The following is a 25486-nucleotide window of genomic DNA, read 5'->3' as shown; positions in this document are numbered from 1 at the left end:
TACCAGCTTCCAATATAATTTCTCTTTATTTCTTCATGCTAAGTTCATATTTGATATATATATATATTTTTGATTATTCTTTATAAATACCACAATGTCAGAAAAATAAACACTATTCTCAGGATCACTTTCATTCTGTCTCTGGCTGAGTTTTATCTTAAACTTTCACAACACATTATGAGTGGTCTTCATCCCATTACATCACGTACAGTGTAAATGAGACACTAGCCTATAAAAATACAAGATCTGTTTCAAGGGCAGTATGTTCTAAACCATTTTAAAAATATTTGCTTTTATATAATCAATGTTCATTTATCTAAAATACTTTAGTTGCCATGGAGCTTTTCTCTGTATATATTCACTTAATTCTTATGCAAAGGTAATTCTAAAATGAAATTGGAATTCTACAAAGTAAAATAAGACTGAAAATTAGTCAGAAATGGGAAAAAAATGACATCACTTTATTCAAAAGCAAAAAAAAAAAAAAAAAGGTTTCCATGAAGATCACCTTCTCAATGAGTGACTCATAGATATATTGGCTTGTACATGTACCTAGGTGGTTTCAATTCCTTATTGCTTTAATGTATTTGTTTAGTTAAAATGTAAGCCTTTCTTTGACTATTTATGTATTTTCCTTAATGCAGCACTGAAAAGTAATAAATATAAAAACCACAGCTCTGATTATGTTATCTGATTCTCCATTGTTTTATGAGCATTCTCATAATTCCTTACAGAATAGCTGTACATCACTAATGACTCAAACTGTCTGCCCTTAATCTGAAAAAAGATAATGGGATATACAGAATTAGCTTTGGATCTGTCTACAGGTCAATCAAAGAAGACATTTTTTGTTCAACAGCTTGTTTAGAAATGAAATGTTGCACTACAATCATTTAGGAAATCCGTTTTTCCTCCATCATTGTAATAATAAGTGGTAGTTTCTGAAAAGCATGGCATGCAGGAGAATTTAAGGAAAGATTCCATATTTCTTATAATTTGTACTGATGCTTGTTTTCCCCACTTTTACTTCTTTCTACTTCCTACTGAGCATTTCTACAGAACCCACAGAACCAAAAAAAAAAAAAAAAAAAAAGAAGCCCAAAAAACACCCTCTTAGCTAAAACAGGATTTAACCATTAAAAGCCTGGATAATATAAAAGTATAGCCACATCTTCAGAAGGAGCCATTGTTCAGCCATCTTCACTGAAATTAGTAAGAACAGTTCAGTCCATCATTTTTAAAAACATAGGTTCATCTTTCAGAGTTTAATTTCAGTTTAATCATCTTTTCGATGGTTCAAGACATTTTTAATAGTTTTTAATGGCTGAAAGATACTGCCCAAGCTCATCTAAATAACCTCATTTCAGCCCTCCATGTTAAAAAAGCACCGCTGTACCTGTCCTGTCCACATTGCACTACAGCTCCCTCTGGCATACTGTTACCTTCCCCAAAAGACTGAAGCACATGGCCATTAAATTCTGAAGATGAATACGGCATACATAATATAAAATGTACATATATCCCTTTATGTCACGGTGCATAAGAACATTTGTATAATCAGTTCAGGAGTATTTAAGGTTTACCTTCTTCAGTCCATCAGTGGTTTTGGCACCTCTTAAGAGTGCATGGATGTTGTAATATGTTCCTTACTCCAGCAGTTAAGCTTCAACATTGAACTGAGAAGTACATTAGCTGAAAAGAATTTACTTTTCAGGTTTTCATTGTACGATCAACTTGTCATTTAGGACAAGAATTTTGGTGCCCTGAATATTTAGGATAACTGTACTTCTTCCTGAAATATTTGGCTTCCCATTGTACTCTTGTCATAAAATAATTAGAAAAATCAATGAGAAATATAATATACGAAACAGTCATATCCTAACTGTTTTTATAGTTTAAGGAAAGATCTTTAATCAAGGCACAGGAGAAACAATGTTAGCTCTTGGGTCTCTCAGACACTTCCTGTAAACATTATAGTCTACAGTTATAGAGTCTGTAGGTATATACTTAACCTTGTCACCTGCACAGAGCTGTTAAGAACTCTGCATTTCAAACAAATTTGAAAGCTAATTTTGTAGATAATTGAGGAAATCAGCAAGGACTTGATCCTATTTCTTTTTAAATTAACAGAGGCGTATGTCTATCTTCCCTAGCATTCAGGACATGTCTACATAATATGTCTACTTTTTTTTTTTTTTTTTTTCCTCAGTCTTCACCAGCAAGAGTTTCAGCCACATAGCCCAGGCCCCAGAAGGCAAGGGCAGAGACTGGAAGAATGAAGAAGCACCCACAGTAGGAGAAGAACAAGTTTGAGACCAGCTAAGGAACCTGAAGGAGCATGGGACCTTATGAGATACACCTATGGGTCCTGAGGAAACTGGTGGATTAAGTTGCTAAACCACTGCCCACCATATTTTAGAAGTGGTGGATGTCTGGTGAAGTTCCCACTGACTGTAAGAGGGGAAACATAAAACCCTAATTTTTAAAAACGGAAAAAATGAAGGCCCACAGAACTACATGTCAGTCAGTCTCACCTCTGTGCCCAGCAAGATTGTGAGATAGATCCTCCTTGAAACTATACAAAGGCATGTGGAAAATAAGGAAGAGATTAGTGACAGCCAACATGGCTTCACTAAGGACAGATCATGCCTGACAAATCTGGTGGCCTTCCACAATAGGTTATAGCATTGGTGAATAGGGGAAGAGCAATTGACATCATCTACCTGGACTTGTGCAAAGCATCTGACACTCCCCCATGATATCCTTGTATCTAGATTTGAGACACATGGATTTGATGGATGGACCACTTGGTGGGTAAGGAATTGACTGAATGGTTGCACTCAAAGAGTTGTGGTCAATGGCTCAATGTCCAGCTGGAGATCAGTGACGAGTAGTGTTCCTGAGGGGTAAGTATTGGGCTGGCACTGTTTAACATCTTTGTCAGTAACAAGGACAATGAAATTCTGTGCACCCTCAGCACACCAAGCTTTGTAGTGCAGTCAACACACTAGAGGGAAGGGATGCCATCCAGAGGGATGTGGACAGGCTGAGAGGTGCGCCTGTGACAAAATACTGAAGTTCAACATGGCCAAGTACAAGGTCCTGCACCTTTATCAGGGCAATCCTAGGCACAAATACAGGCTGGGCAGAGAACAGATTGTGAGCAGCTCTGAGAAGCAGTGGGTTGTGGGTTGATGAGAAGCTCAACATGAAACAGCAATGTGCACATGCAGCCCAGAAAGCCAACTGTATCCTGGTCTGCATCAAAAGACGTGTGGCCAGCAGGTTGAGGGAGGTGATTCTCCTCCTCTAATCTGTTCTTGAGAGACCCCACCTGGAGCTCTGAGTTCTGTTCTGGGGCCCTCAGAACAAGAAGGACATGAACCTCTTGGAGAAAGTCCAGAGGAGGACCATGATGGTCCAGGTCAAAGGACTGGAGCACCTTCCCTATGAAGACAGAGAGAACTGAGTTTATTTATCCTAGAAAAGAGAAACCTCTGGATAGACTTTATAGGAAACTTTGCATACTTAAGAGGGGCTTTTACAAAAGCTGGGGAGGAATGCTTCATCAGGAAGTGCATTGAGACAAGGGGTAATGAGTTTAAACTAAAAGATTTCAATTATATGTAAGTAAGAAGTTCTCTACTCTGAGGGTGGTGAGGCACTGGCACAGGTTGCCCAGAACAGCTGTGGATGCCCCATCCCTGGAAGTGTTCAATGTGAGGCTGGATGGGGCTTTGAACAACCTGGTCTGGTGAGAGGTGTCCCTGCCCATGGCAGGGGGTTTAAATCTGGGTGGTCTTGAAGGTCCCTTCCAACCCAAACAATTCTATGATTCCATTACAGAGATGAGATCATAGCAGAAAAAGTTTGCCAGTGATGGTGGAATTGCAAAGAGTCTCAGTATTGATGGTATTTAAGGAACTTAGAGCTTCATAGGCACTGTTTTGTTCTCCCTTAAAAACGTTTGCCCCCTTTTCTGAATGGGTTAATGGCATACAGCTTGATCCAAACTAGGACAAACCCATGGCAATAATCCCTGCAAAGCTATTCCTGTTGTTTCTTGAGCAATAACAACAAAAGGCAAGAGGAGAATTTAAATGAAAATGTTTTAAATGAAAAGGCTTCCATGGTGGAGTTAAGAACCAGGCAAGCTTTAATGTTACATCAGTTCACAATTAGAGAGTGGCAGGAAGCCAGCCAGTATTGTAATTACACCATCATCATTGTTTGAGTCATTTATCCATATATATAGAGCCGTAATTATGTGTCCTCTGGTGCCTGGTATTTCATCTAAGTGCAAGCACTGACCACACCATAAGTCGTATCTTATATACAACCATTTCAAAAATGATTTGTATTTCTTGTCTTGAAGAGAATATTGTAGTCAAATAGACACTGGCTGACTTAGAGCAATTGTGGCTAGTGATGGAGAATAAGGTGCTGACTGTAAACAAATCTAAAGGCATTATTACAATTCTGTACAGGAAAGAAATATCAAATTACATTAGAAAGCCTACAAATGAGCCATAACACACACCTCTTTATTCTGTAAATTACTGTTTTTTATCATTACTACAGCTGAAATCAAGAGACACTAAATGAGCTATTATGACATCAGTAAGCAATTTTACTAGAGCCAATTTGTGTGTTGCCTTCTGTTTTTCATAGAATAGGGCACATTTGGTGAAGCCAGTCAGACTTTTTTTTTTTTTTTCCTCTTTTCTTTTTTTTTCACAGTCCTGAAAAAGTGAGGAGGCTCTATCTTCCTTATGTAAAATAGAATCCAAAGGACTGCTGTGACTCATGCTCAGAAGACAAATTGCCACCACTTAATGGGACCAGGCAGCAGAAACAAATAAAAGATACTACTCTGCCACTGATTTATAAAACACCCATACTTTTGGGACCAGTAAATTCTCTTATTCTTTTACATGTACGTTAGCAATTCTAATTTCCAGATGCAGAAACAAGAAGGCTTCAGGAAATTTTGTTCACAAGAGGCAATCGTTTCAGTATCTCTTAAAAAGGCAAGTTCTTTAGAAAAAGTAATTCCTATATATGCTACCATAAAAGAAGGTACTATCAGTTTAAATCTATATTTCAGAGGAAATTATAAGAAATCTGAAATGAAAAGTGAACCAAGAGGTAGTCGGCCATAGGCAGTACTTTTAGACAATGGTTGATGTACTTAATAATGAAACGAAGAAAGAAACAAAAGAGCCTGTGGTCAAGATGACAAAGTATAGACAAAGAAAACATATGGATTATCATAATCATTTCAAACACAAAAAAGAAATAGGCTAACAAAAACTATTCTTATCAATCTGCACATATTTTGAGCAAAATTACGTTAAAGTAAAGCTATTCTTTTCTTTTAATTTAAAGTAGAGCCTTTTGCTGAAATTAATATTTGTAAATGTGATGTATCAGTGATTCAGCTGAAAGGCAATACATATCAATAAAATCTGAATGGAAAAGACCAACTTCAAGAAAATGTAGCTTATAAAAAACAGATACCAGACTTCATTGAACTGCAAGACCTATTACTGCCTGTCACAATAAAGAGGCTAATTGGTAGAAGCAAAACCAGATCAACAAAGGGACGAAGAATCTGATGAAACACATCCAGTAGAAAAGAAAGTCAAAGTATCCAGCAATTACATTTAAGTAGAGAGTGATGAAGGGATGGAGGGTAAAAGGAAGAGACAAGAGAAAAATATAACTGAACCAAGCTTAGGTCATTATTTTATAGAAAAGAACTGTAAAGAAAAGTGATGAAAGTAATCAAAGGTTTTAACAGAATATGAGAGGATTGAGTACATATGTAAACAAACTTGCAACAGTCTAAAGCTTACTGATTATTAATCAGTGTGTTAAAAAAAATAGCTTGGTGAACAATTTGGTTCTATCAAACAGTCAAATCTAATATCTTTTCTAGGAAAAAGACATCAATTTTTATGGTGTCAAGTCATTCTACATTCCCTGACCACTACTGAATTTAACTTTTTTTTTTTTTTTTTTTTTTTTTTTCCCCATGGACATCTTAAATTTATTTTAAAATGTTTAATTTAATTTATTTGAGTTTGAATTCAGTTCTATCTGTCTGAGAGTATTTAGAGGCTTAATTCCATCAATTCTGCCATTATCTTTGTCCTTTGAAATGGAGAAGAGGTGAAATGGAGAAAAGCTTTTTGATTATAAATCTGCCTTTTAAAGTATCCACACAGGGTTTATCATTTTATTCTGTATGCACGATATAATGTCATACAAAAAAATAATAAAACTCAATTTAATTATTTCTTTCCATCACTCAAACTTCTCATATAAGAGATGTGTCTATGGTCTGAACTCAGTGACACACTTCATAAGAAGATGTGGTGAGAAGGGTGATATGATAGAGGGATGAAAACCGATCTTTTCCCTACACTTTCTCCTCACCCTGCAATTTCCTACCCACAAATGTAGTAGAAAAAAGGTCCTTAAAAGACTGGTCTTGCAGACAGAGAAAGCAAGGACGAATGTTAGTGCAATCAGTGTACCATGCATTTGAATAGCTGGGTTACATCTGGATTTCTGTTTTTCTCAGTGAGATCATGCCCCAGCACCAGTGAAGACTGGCATCAGTATTGCAGCAGTGCAAGAAACGTAGCCATGTGCTGTTAGACATAACAGGGCCAGGATGCTCAGAAGCATCAGAGTTGTCCTTCAGGACTCTGTCACAATGCCATAGTTTAAAACGTTCTTCAAGCATGCATGGCTGTTTCAAACACCCAGGAAAGAAAGAGGAAGGCCAAACAATTTTAAAGGCATGTCTGCCAGAACTGGGCTGGAGACACAGCTTTAGGAATGAACTAGAATCTCACTTAATTTACACCTATTAGACTTACTGGTGTTCTCTCTGTTTTGGTCATTGGTTTGTTTTATTTCACAACCGTTGTTACTGCTCACTTACTGGGGTGATGAAAGTCATCATGCGAACTAGCAATAAGTATTGTTATTTAAGCTTCTCCAATTTGGTGTGCAGTTGTATTTATTGTGTATGGCATGTCAGAATATGGCCTACAATGTGACTTATGAAGTCTGAGAAACAGCCTTTTAAATATACAAGCAAAACCAACTTGATCCAATTATACTAGCTAGGTGTGTAACAGACATTTTTGTTTGAATTTATTGCCTTTGGGGTAACATAATTGACCATCATATGACAGGTTATTTAAGCAGTAACGTGGATTATATGATAGAAATACTAAATATGGTGAAGGAAGTTTGTGTTAGAGTGGCACGAAACCTGCAGAACATCAGGAAAAGTAGTACAATTCCAGAGAGTGAATCTGACCTGGGTATTTTCAAAATCACCTTTATGATAAGGGGAAAGAGTGTATGAACAAATTTGCTCACCTGTAGCTCAAATACTGTGTAAAAGAAGAATGGGCAAATGGCAGAAAGCAGTAAAACAGATAATAAAAAAAGTATCTTAATGTTATCAGTACCTGTAATACCAATGAATGTGTTCATAGCAAGGAGAGCAGATACAGCAGTGTAATTGATCCAGTTCTATCATCCGCTAGCAGATAATTTGGAAGAGGCCAAACGACAGCTCCTTCAGAGTTCAAAAGTCACTTTGCTGTCTGTGTATAGCAGGTGGTTTACAAAGTCATATAGCTGTCCACCAAGCACGTAAGGTCCTGCAAACCCATGGGGTGGTCCCTGCCCACATCACAGTCCTGCTTGCCCACATGCTCTCTGTACAGTGTCTTGTCTCAAAAACAAGGGAGATTCTTGAGACTTCGTGAAGTCTGCCATCCATATCTGACACAACCTCACTGTCCAGCAGGATATTTCCCAGAGCTGTTTGGCTTTAGACTGAGACAGGAGTCATGCAAGCACGGTGGAGGGAGTGCACTGAGTTTCTTGCTATGTCAGAATATTCAGGATGTTATCCTTCATACTTGATATAAAGATATACAGATTGAAAAGGTAAAGCATGAAAGGGGAATTCTAAGAAAGCTAAGTTTATTTTCAGTGAAACTCAAAAGACAGCCACTGTATCTCATAATACAAGAGTTAGCCCTTCAGCCCTGCTGAAAAAGAAGAAAGGGACAGCTAACATTTAATTCATGTTATTAGAGTAGAACATCTTGGCTGCATATTTCTGTTAGAGGTGGTTTTTTTTGGACTAAGCTTGAAGAGCAAAGTAATACTTCAATTGCTATTTTAACAGCTAAAAATATTTTTTTTTTTTTTTCCAGATCACATACCAGATAAGACTGCATTGCGAAAGTTTCCAGTTTTGTTATATATAGAGAAAAGGAGGGGGCTTAACTCAGAAGAGCTCCATAGTATTAGTTCTCATTTGTAGCATCACAAGGGGGCACCGCAATTCTAGTAAGCATCTCTCTTCAGTCAATGCCAGGCAGCTTTTTGTAAGCAAACTGTAAAACCAAACCAAACTTGTAAACTTGTAACCCAGCTTGTAAACCAAGCCACTAAGCATATGATTTTGGTGAAAGATCAACCTGAGTACTCAAATGCCATAATCATATCCTGAGTACAGACGACAGAATGTTGAAAATGTCCTAATATTGAATTCTAGTTCTGTCATGTAACACAGTGCCACATCCCAGATCACATGTGGTCTTTTCAGTTCTCCCCCTCTACTCTGCTCATGTGAGGCCCACCTGGAGTAGATGATTCAGCTCTGGGGTGCCCAGCACAAGAAGGGCATGGGTCTGTTGGAGGAAGTCCAGAGGAGGGCCATGAGGATGATCAGAGGGCTGGAGCACCTCTCCTATGAAGACAGGCTGAGAGAGCTGGGGTTATTTAGCCCAGAGGGTGGTGAGGCACTAGGACAGGTTGCCCAGAGAAGTTGTGGGTGTCCCATCCTTAGAAGTGTATAAGGCTGGGCAGTATGGGGCTTTGAGCAACCCAGTTTTGCGGAAGATGACCCTGCCTGTGGCAGAGGATTTGGAACTGGATGGTCTGGAAGGTCCCTTCCAACCCAGACTGTTCCATGACTCTATGATTCTTCTATCACACACATAGTTGATGCTCAGAAAGTAAATATTTTACTGGCCTAGTTGTGTTCTTCCCTTTGCAAACTCTCATTAAACACTCCTGTATAGTATCTCAACCTTCTGAAAAAATGCCTAATCTGAAGCCATGTAGATATACAAAAGGCTATGTGAAAGGTAAGGCATCTTGCACAGGGTCCTGTATAGCTTGGTGCTTATTGGTTGTTTAACTTGTAGCACATCTGTCCTGATTGCTTTGACTAACTATTGAGAGACCACGCACCTTTCTTCTGTTGAACCACAGACATTACAAGAGGAGTTGTTTTTGTTATTATATTTCAGAAGTAGTTCATCTCAAGGCTGTAGCTATGAACACAGTATACAGAAGAGTATGCTTTTGTTTTCTCAGTCAAAGAACCCTTCAGACTGTGTCTTCAATGCATGCTTTATATAACAGTCCTCTAAAATATTAAACTTTAATAACAAAGAAGGAAGATTAAATTGCCTGTCCTTGCATGAGTTTGAAGGCACAGTACCTTCCTGTACTTTCTGTAATCTAACTTCAGTGAACTAACTGATTTACTCAAACCAGTATAAAGTGCTTTTCATATTTTCTCTTGCTCTAAAACAAACAAACAAAAAACAACAACAACAAAACAAACAACAACAACAACAAACATCAAATCTACAACAGCAGAGTATCGTCACAACACTATCATAGATTTTTTTTTAACATTAAGTATGTGCATATACTCCACAAGGATGTGCAGCACCATGAACAAATTACTTTCAGACTCAATAGCTGTCTTGCAGAACCATTGTAACAAAAGGAGAGGTTTTATAAATAGAATGACTATCAAGTAATATTTCTTTTTTGCTATTCTGCTTATCAACTTTTTATCTGACATAACACGATCCTCCTGGCTGGCTGATTGCCACCTACCACATTTTATGATGACCTGTCAATGTGATTTTACCAGTTTTCCCTGCCTTTTGTCTGTTTCAGCATGCTTTAATACTAAACACCTGCTGAACACCTTTCTTGCACTGCATATGCTCTTCAGAACTTACTGACAATTTCTTCCATTCTCTAGGCATGTAACATTTCCAAAACAAAATCCTGATAATTACATTTCCAAATATGTTTTTGCAATTAGTTCTTGCAAATATTTACTCATGTGAATAAATCATATGTTGATTAAATAATTCCAGTAATTACTGACACATGGACTATGTGCAGAGCAAAAACCTGGACTATAACTTCCCAGAGGGAGGTACAGAGTGAGGTTTGTACAGACAACTTACCTGTCAAATAGTTCTCCACCTGTGACCAATTCCAGAACAAGACTGATTTCGGTAGGGGTCTCAAATATCTCCTTCAGTTTTATCTGGTAAAAAAAAAAAAAAAAAAAAAGGATTCATTTTTGCATTTGTCTTCTTGTTTGGCATATCATGGGGCCAACAGAAAGACACAGACTCTAGACAGTAAAGCAGAGGATGATACCAGCTGAAGTTGGTGTCTCATTTACTTTGCAGTTCAGCACATTATTATACACATTCTCTCATACTTTTTATTTATTTATTTATTTATTTTTCTGGCTTTACTCCCTTTACATTCCCCTTTTTGTTGCTCGTTGCTATAAATCTTTCTGCAACCTCTATGTAATACAAGAATTTTAGAATCTACTTTCTTTAGTGTTCGTCAATAACTCTCTGTAAATCTTTCAGAGTAAGCTGAAGTCTCCCCAAAGACTGAAAATGCCAAATTTCTCCTATCCTTTACAGAGCTCTTTTTGCACAGTTTCTGACTGAACTCTGTAAGAACATCAATAATTTACTTTAAAGTATAATTCAACAGTCTTGCATAATGAATTGCTAATGAGCACATGAGAAGAAACCAAAGCTTTAATCTAAGACTCTCACAAATCTATATAAGTGAACCACAGTAGTCCATGTGGAGCTCTTGGGAATACAGGCATTTTTATTTTTTTATTTTTTAAAAAGGAATGGATTGGAACATAGCTGAACTTACAATGTTGGGATGTGAAAGGCGAAGAAGCACTCCAATTTCTGTGCGGACAATTTTCTTGTCTACCTGGTTAAAAGCAGGGATGAAAAAGGTGAATAGTTGATTTCTCTGTTCACTATAGAAACTTCTTGTTGTATCACAGAAAAAGATGTATGAACAACCATTCTAAATCTCTTGGGAGAAAACAATGATGCAAGGTATGCAAATCAAGTATACTGTAAAGAACAGTCTCCCATCATCACAAGACAGATACTATAACAGAAAAACATATCTGTCTAGCAAAATGATCACAAATGTACATATAAGTCATGCATGAAGTAGACTATAGAGAAGGTATCAGAGAAAGCTGCATGAATTCCTATTTTTATTCAAGCTCTGCCCTTGTGTACTGCTACTCTCTAGTTTTTGCCAGAATAGCTTCCTTTCAACACACTCTGATCACCAGCTGCACTTACATAGTTTTCTGCAGGTAGGATGAGCACATCAAAGCAGTGTAACATGCTGCTTAGGACAAAAAAGCAATGCAAAGGTCAGACGGAAGCAAGGTATAAGGCTTAACTTCAACTTGCTTCAGACATATCTGACAGAAAGGTCTACTTACGCGAAGACTATCCCTTTGATTAAACTCTGAGAGGATTAGCTTTACCCTTTCTTTCCCTTCTCAAATTGCTGGCTTTTATGATCCAGGCACAACCAATCTATGCCCTCTTGGAGGAAATTGGTCATTTCTCACAAGAAATGCAGACATGGGCAGTATTTCAGTCAGGAGAGATAACTGCTGATCACCCTGAACTTGAATGCTTAAGCAAGCAAGAAAAATGCTCATAAGCATATTAAGCATGCTTTTTATGTTACTAGCATAATCAATACATTTATGTGGGGGTGGGGGGGGGGAGGAGAAGAAAACTCTCTTGGTTGCAAATATTTTCTCAAAATCAAGAGGAATTCTACAAAAATGAAAATTATAAACATTTTTCTTCTACATCACTCTTCATCTCAGGGGTTATGAGCTTTTTCCAAATTGATGACACAAATGAAGTCAACCAGATTTTTTTGTTTGTTTGTTTTTAGCAGAGGCTTTTCATCAAACATTTATTTTTGTTTTTGTTGTTCATTTGTTTTACACAGTTGTTCATAGATGAACGGTTATACTATATAAATCTTTAGAAGGGACATATCTTCAAATTCTTAATGAAGAAGACTTGCTTAAAAAATGATCCCTTCTTTACAACCTGAAAGACAAGAAGCTCTTCTCTGTACCTAATTTTTCCCAGCAATGACAAAATACAAGTATCAGTCACACTCAGAACTACAGAACAAGCAGAATTTGATTCTCCCTGTGCGAGTGTAAGTCAGGAACAATTCCAGGACAGCAGTGCTGCAGTGGTTTGTCAGTGGTGTAAAGCAGTAGAGATATAGAGCCCTGAGGGACTTCTTGAAACTCCTTGACATTTACCTGCTTTTAGTAGCTCTGACAGGAAGCAAAAACCAACTTTGAACAGGTTTGATGCATCAGAGAACAAGCAGCAGAAAACAAAAATTAAAGAGGAATAAAACACTCCTTTCCCTGAATACCTAATGGGAGATAAAGAGCAGGGTCAATAACTAAACCTTCTTGTGATAAGATGAACATGCATCAGCACATTCCTTTGCCTCTCTGTCACTGGTGCAGTTGCATAGCTGGGACTTGGAGGCTGTGGTGATCCTGGGAGTAATAATACATGCCTGGGATCTTTTTATAGGCTTGGCACCTCAGACTGGATCAGAAAAATTAATGTGCTGTATCACAGGGACAGCTGCTGCTTAGACTGAGCAACTCACCCGCTTCAAGGCTCCCGTACAAACTGAACAATCTGCAGTTTGTTTTCTCCAGTTCTGAAAATGTTCACCCATCATGTATGCCTGGCAATGAGCATGTAAGAGTCTGCCCAAATCCGAAATATATTTCTTTTAGTACTAAGTAGATACTACTGACAAATGACAAAGGCCCCCTCTCAACTCACTGGTGGCAACAAATTAAGTGAAAAAGTAACTTGAGGCTCAGTTTCAGATAGGCAGGTCCCTCTGTGATACAGCTCCTGACCTGGCACGCATACTGTTTTTCTAATGCTTCTTCAGGTGATAGAATGAGAAAAAGGTACCCAAAAAATCAAGATGCTGGGTTGCAATGGCAAATAAAGTCACATACACATGCTTAGGAGTATTAAATATTTAAAAGCACACAAGAAAATGTCTATTGGGGTATTTTTACATGAGAAGTGTTCATGTGTAAGTGATATAAATAGTTTTAGAGTAAAAGCAGCAGCATATTTAGCCACAACATTCTACTATAGGGAACCTCCTGTTTTTTAACTTGTTGCATTCTCACATCCTCCTAAGTATAGAAAGTACAGAGTTATATCAAAACCCATCTTGTTGCAGCTCATTCCAAGAAAATATATGTACCTAAATCAGTGTCAGAGTTGGCCTATTTGCAGTTTCATCAGGAATATCAACAATTCAGCTACAAATATTCTTGACAGAAGTGATCTGACAGGGTGACAGCCAGGCAGTTCACTCCATAGCATATTTTGCTAGAGCAACAAATTTTTAAAATTTGGATAGTTTAGCCAGAATACTCTTTTACCACAAATGTTTGTGCAGATGTTCAGATGTAATACCTTAGAAAAATGAGGTTGTGAAACCATTTATTTTTGCCTTTTCCTTTCTGGACATAATTTAGGAATCTAGCACATTATCTAACAACTAATTGTTAGATAGCTTTCCTTAAATAAAAGTTACTCACAGCATTGTCAGTGAGACCTATGCAATTATATCACAGTCAAGAATAATAAAGTCAGCGGAAGTCGTCTATTTGTTAAGAGAAAAAACAATCACATGCTACCTTTCAGATGGGTCCCAGTTCTATTAGTTTATTGATTACTCTTCTACAAGCTTTCTTTATTCTTTGTTTTTAATTTATGTTAAACAGACTAGAGTGTGCTTCTAATCAAATATTTCATTAGTATTTTAGTCTTAGTATTAATAATTTCATTTTATTACTTAATTTCTGTTTGCATGCTTATTTTTCATTTGCTTGAAAAAGCTATCTTAATTCTTTACCTGGTTGTGTGTCTGTCTGTTTGTGTAATTTTAACAGTGGAGTGATTTTATGGAGCTATATTTTCTGTTTGTTAACTTCATACTGCAAGCAGTCAAAAAGCATTTGCTGTGATGGGCCTGTAAAGCAGGCTTCTGCATTTCTGCTTGGAGGATCTACATCAGTTTGAGAAGGTCTTCTCCAGGCAATCTTGAAACACTTATTTATCTATTCTCCACTGCTGACCATAAGAACTGAGTTTCCACTGCCCATGGACAAGAAAATCAAAACAAACTGTTAATGACTAAAACTTCCATTTATATGTTTCCACAGCTGTCCTGTGAAGACACTCAAATGAAGTGCTAACATGCAGCAAACCAGCAAGAACTACTTGCAGGTGTAACAGAGCACTGCCTTGTTCTGTGGCTTGCGGTGGTACACCTCTGTCAGTAAAGTGCATCAGGAGCCATGACTGCAGCACAGGTAAGTGTCTGCACACTGGCTTTCATATAACTAGCTAAAGTACCTACAGCAGCAAAGATCCAAAAACTGAATTTAGGAGCAGGAGGCATCCAAGAATCCAGTGCATTTAACAGAAATGGCTCTCCGCACTGCCGCCACTGCAGGTTGTGGCTTTGCTGTGCTTTTGGATGTGGCCCCTAGATGAATGGCAGCATGCTGCGTGCACTCAAACCTGAACTCCCATGTCCTGATTACAGACAGACACAGGGTTAACAGCATTAGTAGGGTATTTCCTTCAACAAAGACAGAGTCAGGACAGCATTTGTCAGTGTAGATCAGTGAAATTATCCACCCACTTTATATTAAAACATTTACTTAAGGATGTAATTATTCCTGAATGTGTTAGTATTTTGTCTATCCAATTGCTTCACTTTTCTAGATCTAGGCATTCATCTGTCTTACAGATGTATGTCTAAAAGCACTGCATCTTCAAAAGATGATCCTGGTCACTCAATGGAGTTTGGTTTACAATCAGTCTATTTCTGGTTTATAAATTTCAGACTATTTTGGCAAGGGAAAGGGCTGTAAAAATTCTTAATGAAAGCTGAGATTCTTCTGTGTTTCCACATCCTGAGATGGTGAGGCTGAGTGATGCTACAAACCCCTGAGATGTGAACGTGTTGCTTCTATCTGAATTAAATCAAACACAAAATAAAACAAACTGTTACTGTGAAGAGGTTAGTCTAACTGCTTCCTTGCAGTAAGGTACATACATCATCCTGAAAACACAAGTGGCCAACAGAAGTAAAGGCCCCTCAAACTTAGTAGATAGCAAGAAGCAGAGTGAATTCCTCATTCTACAAGCCTGTACTTTGCTGTCCTCCTTTCCCAGGGCCCTACAGACACAGAGGGACACATCTGGCCAGATGTGGCCACCAGGCACATCAGGTGAGAATGCTGTGCCCTGGCAAGTGGCACAAAGCAGCTTTTGAGGAGCTTCACAGCACAGCCCACCTCACTGAGGCTGTTCAGCACAGCTCTGCACAGCTCCTTATTAAATATCCCAGTTAGTTATTGACTCACATGAACACCTCTAAGTGGAGCAAATGAATACTTTATTGAACCAATGGTTCAGCCTCTGAGCACGTACTTCCTTACATTTACAGAGAGCATGCTGCAAATTATTATTGGCTTACCACAACTCTCTGCCAAAAAGTGCTTCTAAGAAACAATTTTTATTTTCATCTCAGTTAGAGGAACTCCTCTGCAGCCTAGACCTTTCTGTACTTCATGGTGTCAATTGCTAACTACTCTTTTTAATTTTGCCATTATTTTATTTACTTGTTAAAAAGTATGACCACATAGACTACCTGCAAGCAGAGATGCTGGATCTCTGCTAGTCTACAGATCTGTTCCCAACTGTCATGAGTATGCAAAGGGCCACTGGGTTACCCAGCCTCTCTTGAAAAGTTTTAAGACAAAGTGAAATGAGTTTCTGAGCATGAATTTAAATAAATATTCACAAGAAGATTCAAACTACGTATTTTCTATTTAGTTTTAGGTTTTGTTTTTTAATTTCAGAATGTCCAGAAATTATAGTTTCTGCCCAGCTCATACACAGAATGTCTTCTCAGGAAGCCTTTCAGTCACAACAAATATTAAAACACTCTAAAGATGACTTTTGAGTCTGCCTTTTCATCTGTGCAAAGCTGGTTAGTGCCATGTAAAACATCCATCTGAGCTGGCTTACGTATCAATTCAAGATAAAGATGTCATCCTTCACCATAAGTAATAAAAAGTCTCAGGGAACACAAGAAGTGTCATGGCTGTAAATCCCATAGCAGATGAAAATAGGTGCTTTTTATGTGTTCCCATCTATTTCTTTAGGTTAGTCTGGTGTTACTTTGTACCAGTATAGCAGTGGAGTGGGTGTAAAAGTGGAGTTAAAAAAAGCTGAACCTTCTGAACAAAAAGATACTTCTTTTTTTGAATTAGGGAATTTATTTAACACCTATTTCAGGTGATTTGATTCTTTGTGTGTCCTTTTTCAGAGGAAAACATGAGTTTTTGCAATAAAGAATTCCTCCCGTGTTTTAGGGGTTGTTTTGAGTGGGGTATTGCTTGACCTTCCCAGCAATGTCAGCAGCTCTCTTTTCATTAGGTAGCAACCTTTGTACTCATAATGCACTAATATTATCTTTAAATAATAAAAAAAGGTTCAAAAAGGTTTGTTTTGTGTGTGTGTGTGTGTTTTAAGCTTAGCAGACTTTTCCAGCTCTATCTCTATTCAAGCTGAACATGAGGTCCCTGAAGAACGCATCAAACAATAAAGCACAGCAGTAATTGCACAGCCCTGCAGTATCTTCTATAAACTCAGCAGAGAGTTTTCATTTTGTAGGTTGCTGACAAATTTTTTTAAGCCTCCATAAATCAACTAGTATTATTAGTGTAAAGAAGACAGACCACTCCTTATTAAAGCAAATATTTTCTGTATTTAGGCACGGGACCACACTTCTAATTTGCATCTACAATACTTCAATGGATACATACACTTCAGATTGTACATGCTTGCATGGAACTGCAAGTTACATTAATATGTCTGCATTAGTCCTGTGAAGTGCCTAAAAGTCTGCTTGCACATGCAAACTGGCTGGCTGCAAATACAGATCAGATGGGCTTGTACAAACATATGCTTTTTAAAAAATGAAGGAGAAAAGTAGTATCTGTATATGATAATACTGTTAAACCGTTACATATAAATTTTTCCATCAAGGGAGCAACACTTGCATTTGTCAAAAAGCACTCGATATTTTGTTTGCAAACCATCACATGGATAAAGATGATTTGTGGGGTTGTATATATTTAAGCATAATAAAGCAAATGCTGATTTACCTGATTAATAGCCCCTGCACTTTGTAATATAAGATTTTAATGGTAAAGCTGGCCAGATGCAGGTCATATTGCCATATTCTCCAAAAACATACAGACTTTTGTGAAGGGTGTCCTACTGCTCATCCACATTAACTTAATGGCATCACAAAAGGGTGAATCACAAAGTTCCTGTGGCTTGAACAGAGGTGATTTGCAATAACACATTATCTGTACAAGTTCAATACAAGTTACATGTTCATTAGAACAGGCCTTACTGAATGTTGTATTCTAACTATCTGACTAATTTGGTTGTTATTTCTGCTCTTGACTCATTTTTACACAGATTTCCTCAAATATGTTTGATAAATGTTGAACCATTTATGCAAACAAATTTCAAGCTATTAGGTATTCATGAGCTGCTCATTTCACCTATTCACTGTTTATAGTGCGTCACTGCTATTGCTAGAGTTCCCAAAGCTGGGTCAGGGAAGACATTTAAAACAGAAGAACAATGTGTAAATCAAAGGTAATTACATTTTTTTTCCAGTTTAAAATAGTCACATTTATGGGATTATGTAGCAAATTGTACTTGCCATTTCCTTGCCCATTCTTCTCATTTCATTTATACGGCTACAAACCCCAAAATTACCTCTCTTCCCAGTTAAAATTTATTAATTTAACTTTTACTTTAAGTAATGTAACCAATTTTAGACATTTGGCATTCTGTAAAAGGCTTCACATTCACACCATGACTCCAAATAAATAAACTGTATTGCCACATAATAGAAGTCCCCTAGAAACTGAGAGCTATTAGAGACAGAATATTGTATCTTATATGAGATAGAACATTTCCTATCATCTTCCTCTCATCAAGTACATTTTATCTTAAAGCTATTCTAATTTCTTAGGAGTCCTCAAATGCATGAGAAAGATCTGGAATATATTATGCTTACTTACATTATTAGCCAAGTGTGATGCCTACTGCAATTTAAGAAATTGCACAGAAATATTAAGCTAATGTACACACTGTTCTCTGCATTAACTCACACTCACAGATGGATGTGAAACTTCAGTTCAGTCCAGTGAAGCTCTGATGCATAAAGACTACCATTAGTATTGTAATCTCCATCACAGATACCAAATTATTCTGTGTAATCAAATACACGCTCTAACACTTCATTTTGTAAGGCCTGGTTGTGAGTCTGCTGATCAAACAAGAATATTTTGTTCAACATACATCAGGAAAGAAGAAATCTTGACAACTTCAGGTAAAGATAAAGTCTTGTGTGTAATCCCTGATAAAATGCCCTGAACCTCTGGACCTGCTGCTTAAATGGCACCTGAACTAGCAGACTTGCAGTCTCCTGATGCTAGACAAGCCTTCTGGCAGATCAGCCCCAAACACCAATGAGGGGTCCTGAAGTCACAAAGTCACTTCTGTATTATTTGACCATAGATATAACCAAATAAATGACTCCATGTCCCCAGAACTCCCTATAATTTACAGATTATACATTTTATAATCTGAATAGCACATAAAACTGGTATATCTTCAAAGGGAGAAAAAATCCCTTGTGGCAGCTTTTAGGGATTGAGAATGAAAAATGTTTGATACAATTGGAAGGGGAACCAGAGAAGCATGTAGAGATGGTGAGATAATTAAGACAAGTAGATAGACATCTGAAAGCATGACCATACAACTAACTTAAAGAGCCCAGTTCATAGATTAGAAACTGTAAACTGAGTTTCTTCTTAGTGCTAAGTGTCAACAAATATCATCAGAACTTACAGGACTGTTTCTGCCTCTACATTTCTTCAGTCCTTATGGAGGATATCTCAACTACATTAACGACAGGCACACTAGTTTGCCTCCTCTGCCAGGATCTACGAGCCATGCTGAAAAAAAAGGAGAAGTAACTGAGCTGGCTGAGAGCAGCAGGAATGTACAGTGACCTTCCTCTCCAGCAGATCAGACAGAAGATCAGCTTAGACTAAATCCCAACATGTGAATTCTGCACAAAAGTGCTGCATGGTGCCTTCCATATTTAATCTGGAGTCCCTGATTCTTTATTCATTTTAGGAGTCAGTGAGGGAGATGCTGAGGAGGAGGCTGATATAAACTTGAACTAGAGCTTGAACTAAAGCTTGAACGTGAGCTTGAACTAGACCAGATGGATATTTGAATTTCAGTAGACTCACCTCTCTCTCTCTCCCCTTACTGCCATCAAATTCACATGCATATTTGGCAAATCACATAGAATCAGAGCTACAAGATATCTCTGATTCATAAAGTGCTATTTGGGGATCAATTTTGGTACCTACATAGAATAACAAATCCTGAGGACCTCTTATATTCTTCTGTTACTGCAGGTAAAATCTGTGGCTCAATCAGCTTTTGGTGAGGTCCAGCCACTCTAGGCTGAGAAACTAAACGGGACCTACAAAAAAATTTTTTGAAGTCTCCATTATAACTGCAATACTCTGACCATTCTCTCATAATCATAGGAAGGGCAGGTTCTGCATGATGCTCAGCAGTAGCTGTCTCTCTTTGAACAAATTTCACACATCCATGACACAGGAGAGAGAAAATCTGGCTTGTAACACACAAGTTACATGGCAGACATGGCATCCACAAACACTATGGACATTTCCACATTGAATACATCACCAACAACAAATAAAATGAAGAGTTCAAAAGAACAAGAAACTTTTATGAAACACTTGCAGAGTTGCGCATTCTTTCATTTCTGCCTCCCAGCATCGTTTTAACATGAAAGATGGAACATAGGAAAGCTTACAGCTGATAATGGCATTCTTCTGATATGGGTTACACCTCTAATGTGGTGAAGGATGCTAAAGAGTTCCACAGACCTGCAAAAGTGTTTCATTATGGAGCTGCAATACAGAAGAGCACTGGCACCACCATCACTTTAAATCCTCATTACACCTTTGAAAAGAATAACGTAGAGATCTGAAAGGCTTTGAACTATGAACCCCAATTTCTACAGAGCGCTCCTTTCACCAGAGTTTGAGAAAAGCTGAGATCTAATACTCCACTCCTTTCTCTCTTCAGCCCTTTGTGCTGGCACTCTTCATTCTAAAAGCTAATGTAAAACAACAAAATAAGGGAAAAGAAGCCTTAACCAAAGGTTTGCACATGCCTGCCTTATCTCCATGGATTTTATCTGTGAAGAAAAGCATGCAGGATGTAGTTATTGCTGCTTTATGCACTATCTTACTAATTGCCTGGATACAAATCTGTTACAGATCCAGTTCCTAGTCTCAGCTCCTCAAGTGTCTGCCATCCATAAAATATGAAAAAACTACCAAGTTCACTGTGGTGCTGCAGCTAGAACACAGCGATGGCCCCCAAATAATAGCTGAAATAGGCTATAATGGTGACATGAATAGTTTTCCTAGAGTTCTGATAAACAGATTTTTGTCTTCTCATTTGTAGGAAACAGGACTCTCCTCTGCAGATATTAAGACCTTTCTCACAAAATCTTGAAAGCCATGACACAGAGTTCTTCTGACTCAGTATTTTCTCATACATTTACATTCAAATTCTGATCCTACTGTATTTGCTACTCAAGTCAGAAATCTACAATTATTTATCATGCTATCTCTTCTTGTAGCACTATTGTTTTATTAGGGTGCAAACAGCTAAAAACACTATGATTGTTATGTATTCTTGAAGACACTATCTAAATTTCTGCAGGTTGATATTCCTGATAATACTGCTTAGAGATTCACAGGAGTTGGATCTTTGCAATACTAAATACACTTCAAGTAATAATTTTCTCAAAAAGACTGTAAATCAAAATGACTTGAATACCTCAATACTGATATATATATTATACATATATGTATTTAAGATATATATAATATAATATATTATAATATATGTATATGCATAAATCTAAAATTGAATTTTGTTTTAAATGATTTTATTAATGGAAAATATCAGCTCTGAGAGGAAAATTTTAGATTTTAAATATGCATATGTATGTAAATACATATTGTAAACATTTCCAACCTGGACAAATAAAATAAAATAAAATAAAATAAGATAAAATAAAATAAAATAAAATAAAATAAAATAAAATAAAATAAAATAAAATAAAATAAAATAAAATAAAATAAAATAAAATAAAATACTGCCATAGCACTTCAGACAAATTAGAATATTATGTCAGTCTCTCACTTTTTCTGTGGACTGGTTTTCTCAGCTAAATTTCTGTTCTTCTCAGATGCCAGTACAGAAAGGCTGCTGATTATTACTGCATCACCGGACCAATATATACAGGTTTCATCAATATGTACAGTCTACAGCAATGGAGAAACATGGTGGCAGGGAAATATGGAGGCTTCTGTAAGGTCACATGGCACCAGTTAGATATTTTCATTTTATAGACACAGACATAGGAGCTTTTTCTACAAAAGTCCTATTTACTAACTCTGGCAATCTGCACGAGTGACACACAGTCCCTAAACCCATTTTTCAGAGTAAACACCTGTGGCACTTGGCATCTCAGTCGATTGGAAAGGTTCAACCAAAAGCAGCACTCTTCCAGGAAAACAAACGTGACATTTGCACAAGCCTCTTGAGTATGACTTAATACCACCAATTCACTGCAACTCAGAATAAAAAGCCCAGCCCACGATAATGTCTGTACAGCTGGGAATAAATAAGTTTATAACATATATATGTATATTATGTATACATATATAACCCTTGGAAACCAACCCCACTTATGCAGGAGGGAAGCTTGTTACCTTTACATTTGTTGACACTCCTTTCTGCTCCACAGACATAAAGTATTTATTGTTCTCAAATTGTCTGATTAGTATAATTAGACTAATTCCAGCATAGCCATTGCCAACATGTATCTTACAAACTGTTGCTGTGTTTCTGATCTGAGAACTTTATGTGCCTGAACAACATCAACCAGTCTTCAAGAAGAATGTTGCTTCATTAAAAAACAAAACAAAAACAAAAACAAACAAACAAAAAACCATATTTTAAGTAAATGCCTGGGAAGTAGTAGCTAAGTATCACAAACCCTGTGAAGGAGGATGCCAACATATGAAAAAAAAAAAAAAAATTAAAATTAAAGTTCTCCAAAATAGTCTCACTTATTCAGTTGCCTCATTGGCTGAGACACAGAACACCTACAATTTCATAATACTTAACCCATTTTATGGGGCAGTATATATCAGTTAAAACCTACAAATAATATCCAGGCTATCTTACAAAACACTACTATTAAACAAATCAAATAAATATTATCTCCATGTTATGAATGACAAAGCTGAAACAAAAGCAGTAAATAACTTGGTCAACAGCGCAGGCTGAGCTTGGAGTACAGAAGGACCCAAGCTCCAGGCAACCTGACTCAGAATCCCTTTCCTGAGTGTGTTGCTTTCCTGCAGTGACAGCTCCCAAATTACTTCTGTTACAGTTGTTAACACATCTAAAAAGATGTACATCTAAAAAGAGGTACATCTAAAAAGATGGCAGGCCCTCCATGTTTCGATTTGCAAAATGACAGAGCAGAGGCCATCTGTTTTCTTCATGGTGACACTCACTAATATTTTTTAAGCAACTCATCCAGACCACAGCAGGAAATTTAAAGGCAGAGGTGGACCTAATTTCTTGGAAGGCATTTATTTACCTGCTCAAATAACAAGACGATCTCCAGGCAGGACCTTGGTTCAAATGTTGCCTAGCTTCCTCAGAACACACCAGAAAGAGGCAAAGGTCTGCAGAGTAGAGGTTTTACTCTATAAATAGCACATTTTACTCCCTTCATGAATCCAGTGTTCTTCCAGTATGATCCGTATGATATATACTGTATACAACAACTGTTTCAGAATGATTGATTACAAATCTCATGTAATTCTTAGTCCCTGCATAGAGTAGTAACAATCATGTTTGTAAAATGTATCCTAAAGATACTTCATTTTTCTTAAGCAAATACTGAGTCACCTTTGCAGAAGTGCATAGTGAAAAGCAAACTGACCTCATATTTGCAACTGGAAGTTTGTAAGTTCATCTCTGTACTTACCTCATTTGATGATTATATTTTTTTTCTGAAGCACTGTATGAATCTGCTTTTTTTTTTTTTTTTTTTTTTTTTTTTTTTTTTTTTTTTTTTTTCCCTGCTTGAAATGGATTTTCTTATAAAGGTATTCAATGAATATGATTCAATTATTTACATCTACAACCTTTACAAAAAGAAAGAAATCTGATAAACACAGGAGATTGAAAAATGAGTAGATAATACAACCTTATGTTTCAGTTAAGCTCAGAAGACTAACAGCATAAAGTTTGAATAAGGCATATAAGCAAATCAAAGACAACAGTTTAGCACATTAATTCACTGCCCATAGATGTAGGCTTTTAAGCTTATTTCTTTTTATATCTCTTATGAACAATTCCACATTTAATTTTGTGTACATTATATCAGAGTTTTTTTGTTTTGTTTTGTTTTCCCTGCTAATAGATGTATCAACTTTTCTTTTGGCTTCTTTACCTCTTCTAACAGTTGCATTTTAGCTACTTTGGAAGTATGGTATTAATTCATTTCCTAACTCTGGCAGTCAGAAATTTCAAGAGTAAGAACTGTAAAGGTTTCTTGAACTAAGTTTTGTTCACCTAGATGATGAACTAATATCAATTACAGAAGCTTCTAAAAACTCACGTCTTTCCACAAGTATGTATACTCATAACTGACTGGTACATCTTGCCAAAACCTTTATTTGCTTTTAAACAGGACTGCATTAGGTGAAATGAAAAATTAATCTTATTACTTAAATAAAAAGAACATTGATAAGCATTTTATGTTTCTTACTGTCTATTCCCAGCATGCTACTTCAGTCCAAAAGGATCATTTTTTTCTTGTCTGAGCTGTTCTCTTGAGACAAAAGTAATGATTTCAGAAACTTTGTTTTAAAGGACAGTACAGTAATGATCAGCGCTCACAGTCTGGAGCTGCCAGACTTCTAACCACACGCCACTTGCTGCCATTTCCAGAACATGCTGGACCACTCGCTCCCTGACCCACCATTTTCATGGACACTCTTCCTTGCTGAGTTAGTCTTGCTCTGTGCAATGTTTAAAGTTAGGCAGTTTGAATGGAAAAATTAGAGTATTTGATCTTTTATCATCTTTGTCTTCTAATTTCCTGTGCCCTTTGAAACTCCTTTGAGTGCACATAAGAAAGGGAATTGAAGAATGGGTCTGTGTATCAAAAGCTACCATTCGCAGGCTCTTCCTCTTTCTCTCCCTTCAACTCCTCCACTATTGAACTGCCATTTATTTATTTATTTTTATTAATATTTAATAATTGTTTTAAAAAGTCAACAGGAATCTTAAGCTGATCAACATATCACTGTTTGACTTGGCCCACACTTGCTTATTTTTACTGGGAAAGGATCTGAGCAAAGATCAGGCCTCCTACTGTGGGAGCAGTGTAACACACAGTTAGTTCTGTCTCTGTGATAATAATTATGTCTCCAATTTGGAAGACAGCTACAGTAGCTCGGCATACACAGACACAAGCTGCATATCGTTACAGTATCTGTAATCAGTATCATGTTCTTAATTATACAAATAAGCCCAGTTATACAGTAATACACTTATTCTCATAACACAACAAAATGTGTATCATTACCCTGGGAAGAGCTCATTTACACAAGTTGTTTAATCATACTGCCGATACAATCAAGGTTGCATTAAGCTAACCTATTGATATTCTGCAAATAACTTACATAACCATTTTCTTATGTCCTTCTTGCTTGCCATTTTTCTAGTATTGCTATCATTATAAAAAGAAATCTGTGTTAAAATAAGTCTGCTAAAAATCTGAAGTGAATAGTTCCCAGACACATATAGATGGATCTAGTATTAATGTGGCCATGGTGAACATGAATTAATCTCCACAAAGGCCAAAAACAGGGCAAAGAAATGGTTTTAAGTAATATCTTTCTTCCAAGTGCACTGCACAATGACAATCATGAAAAAAAAAA

At 37.0% G+C, this 25486-nt stretch overlaps 1 protein-coding gene across 1 annotated transcript in view; it reads right to left on the bottom strand.

The window, feature by feature from the left end:
* The window catches only part of CAMK4 (calcium/calmodulin dependent protein kinase IV), a gene marked incomplete at both ends in the record, with an annotated part of 157510 nt that overhangs the window by 58054 nt on the left and 73970 nt on the right, over positions 1 to 25486 (bottom strand). Inside the window, 2 exons of the mRNA XM_084305542.1 lie at positions 10320 to 10402; positions 11047 to 11109. Coding sequence (XP_084161668.1) covers positions 10320 to 10402; positions 11047 to 11109 — 146 coding nt within the window. The remainder of the gene's footprint in view (positions 1 to 10319; positions 10403 to 11046; positions 11110 to 25486) is intronic.

This window comes from Netta rufina (assembly GCF_964035555.1).
Source record: "Netta rufina genome assembly, chromosome: Z".
Lineage (NCBI taxonomy): Eukaryota > Metazoa > Chordata > Aves > Anseriformes > Anatidae > Netta > Netta rufina.
The sequence above is the reverse complement of the archived record's forward strand: the minus strand, read 5'-3'. Positions and strand labels throughout refer to the sequence as shown.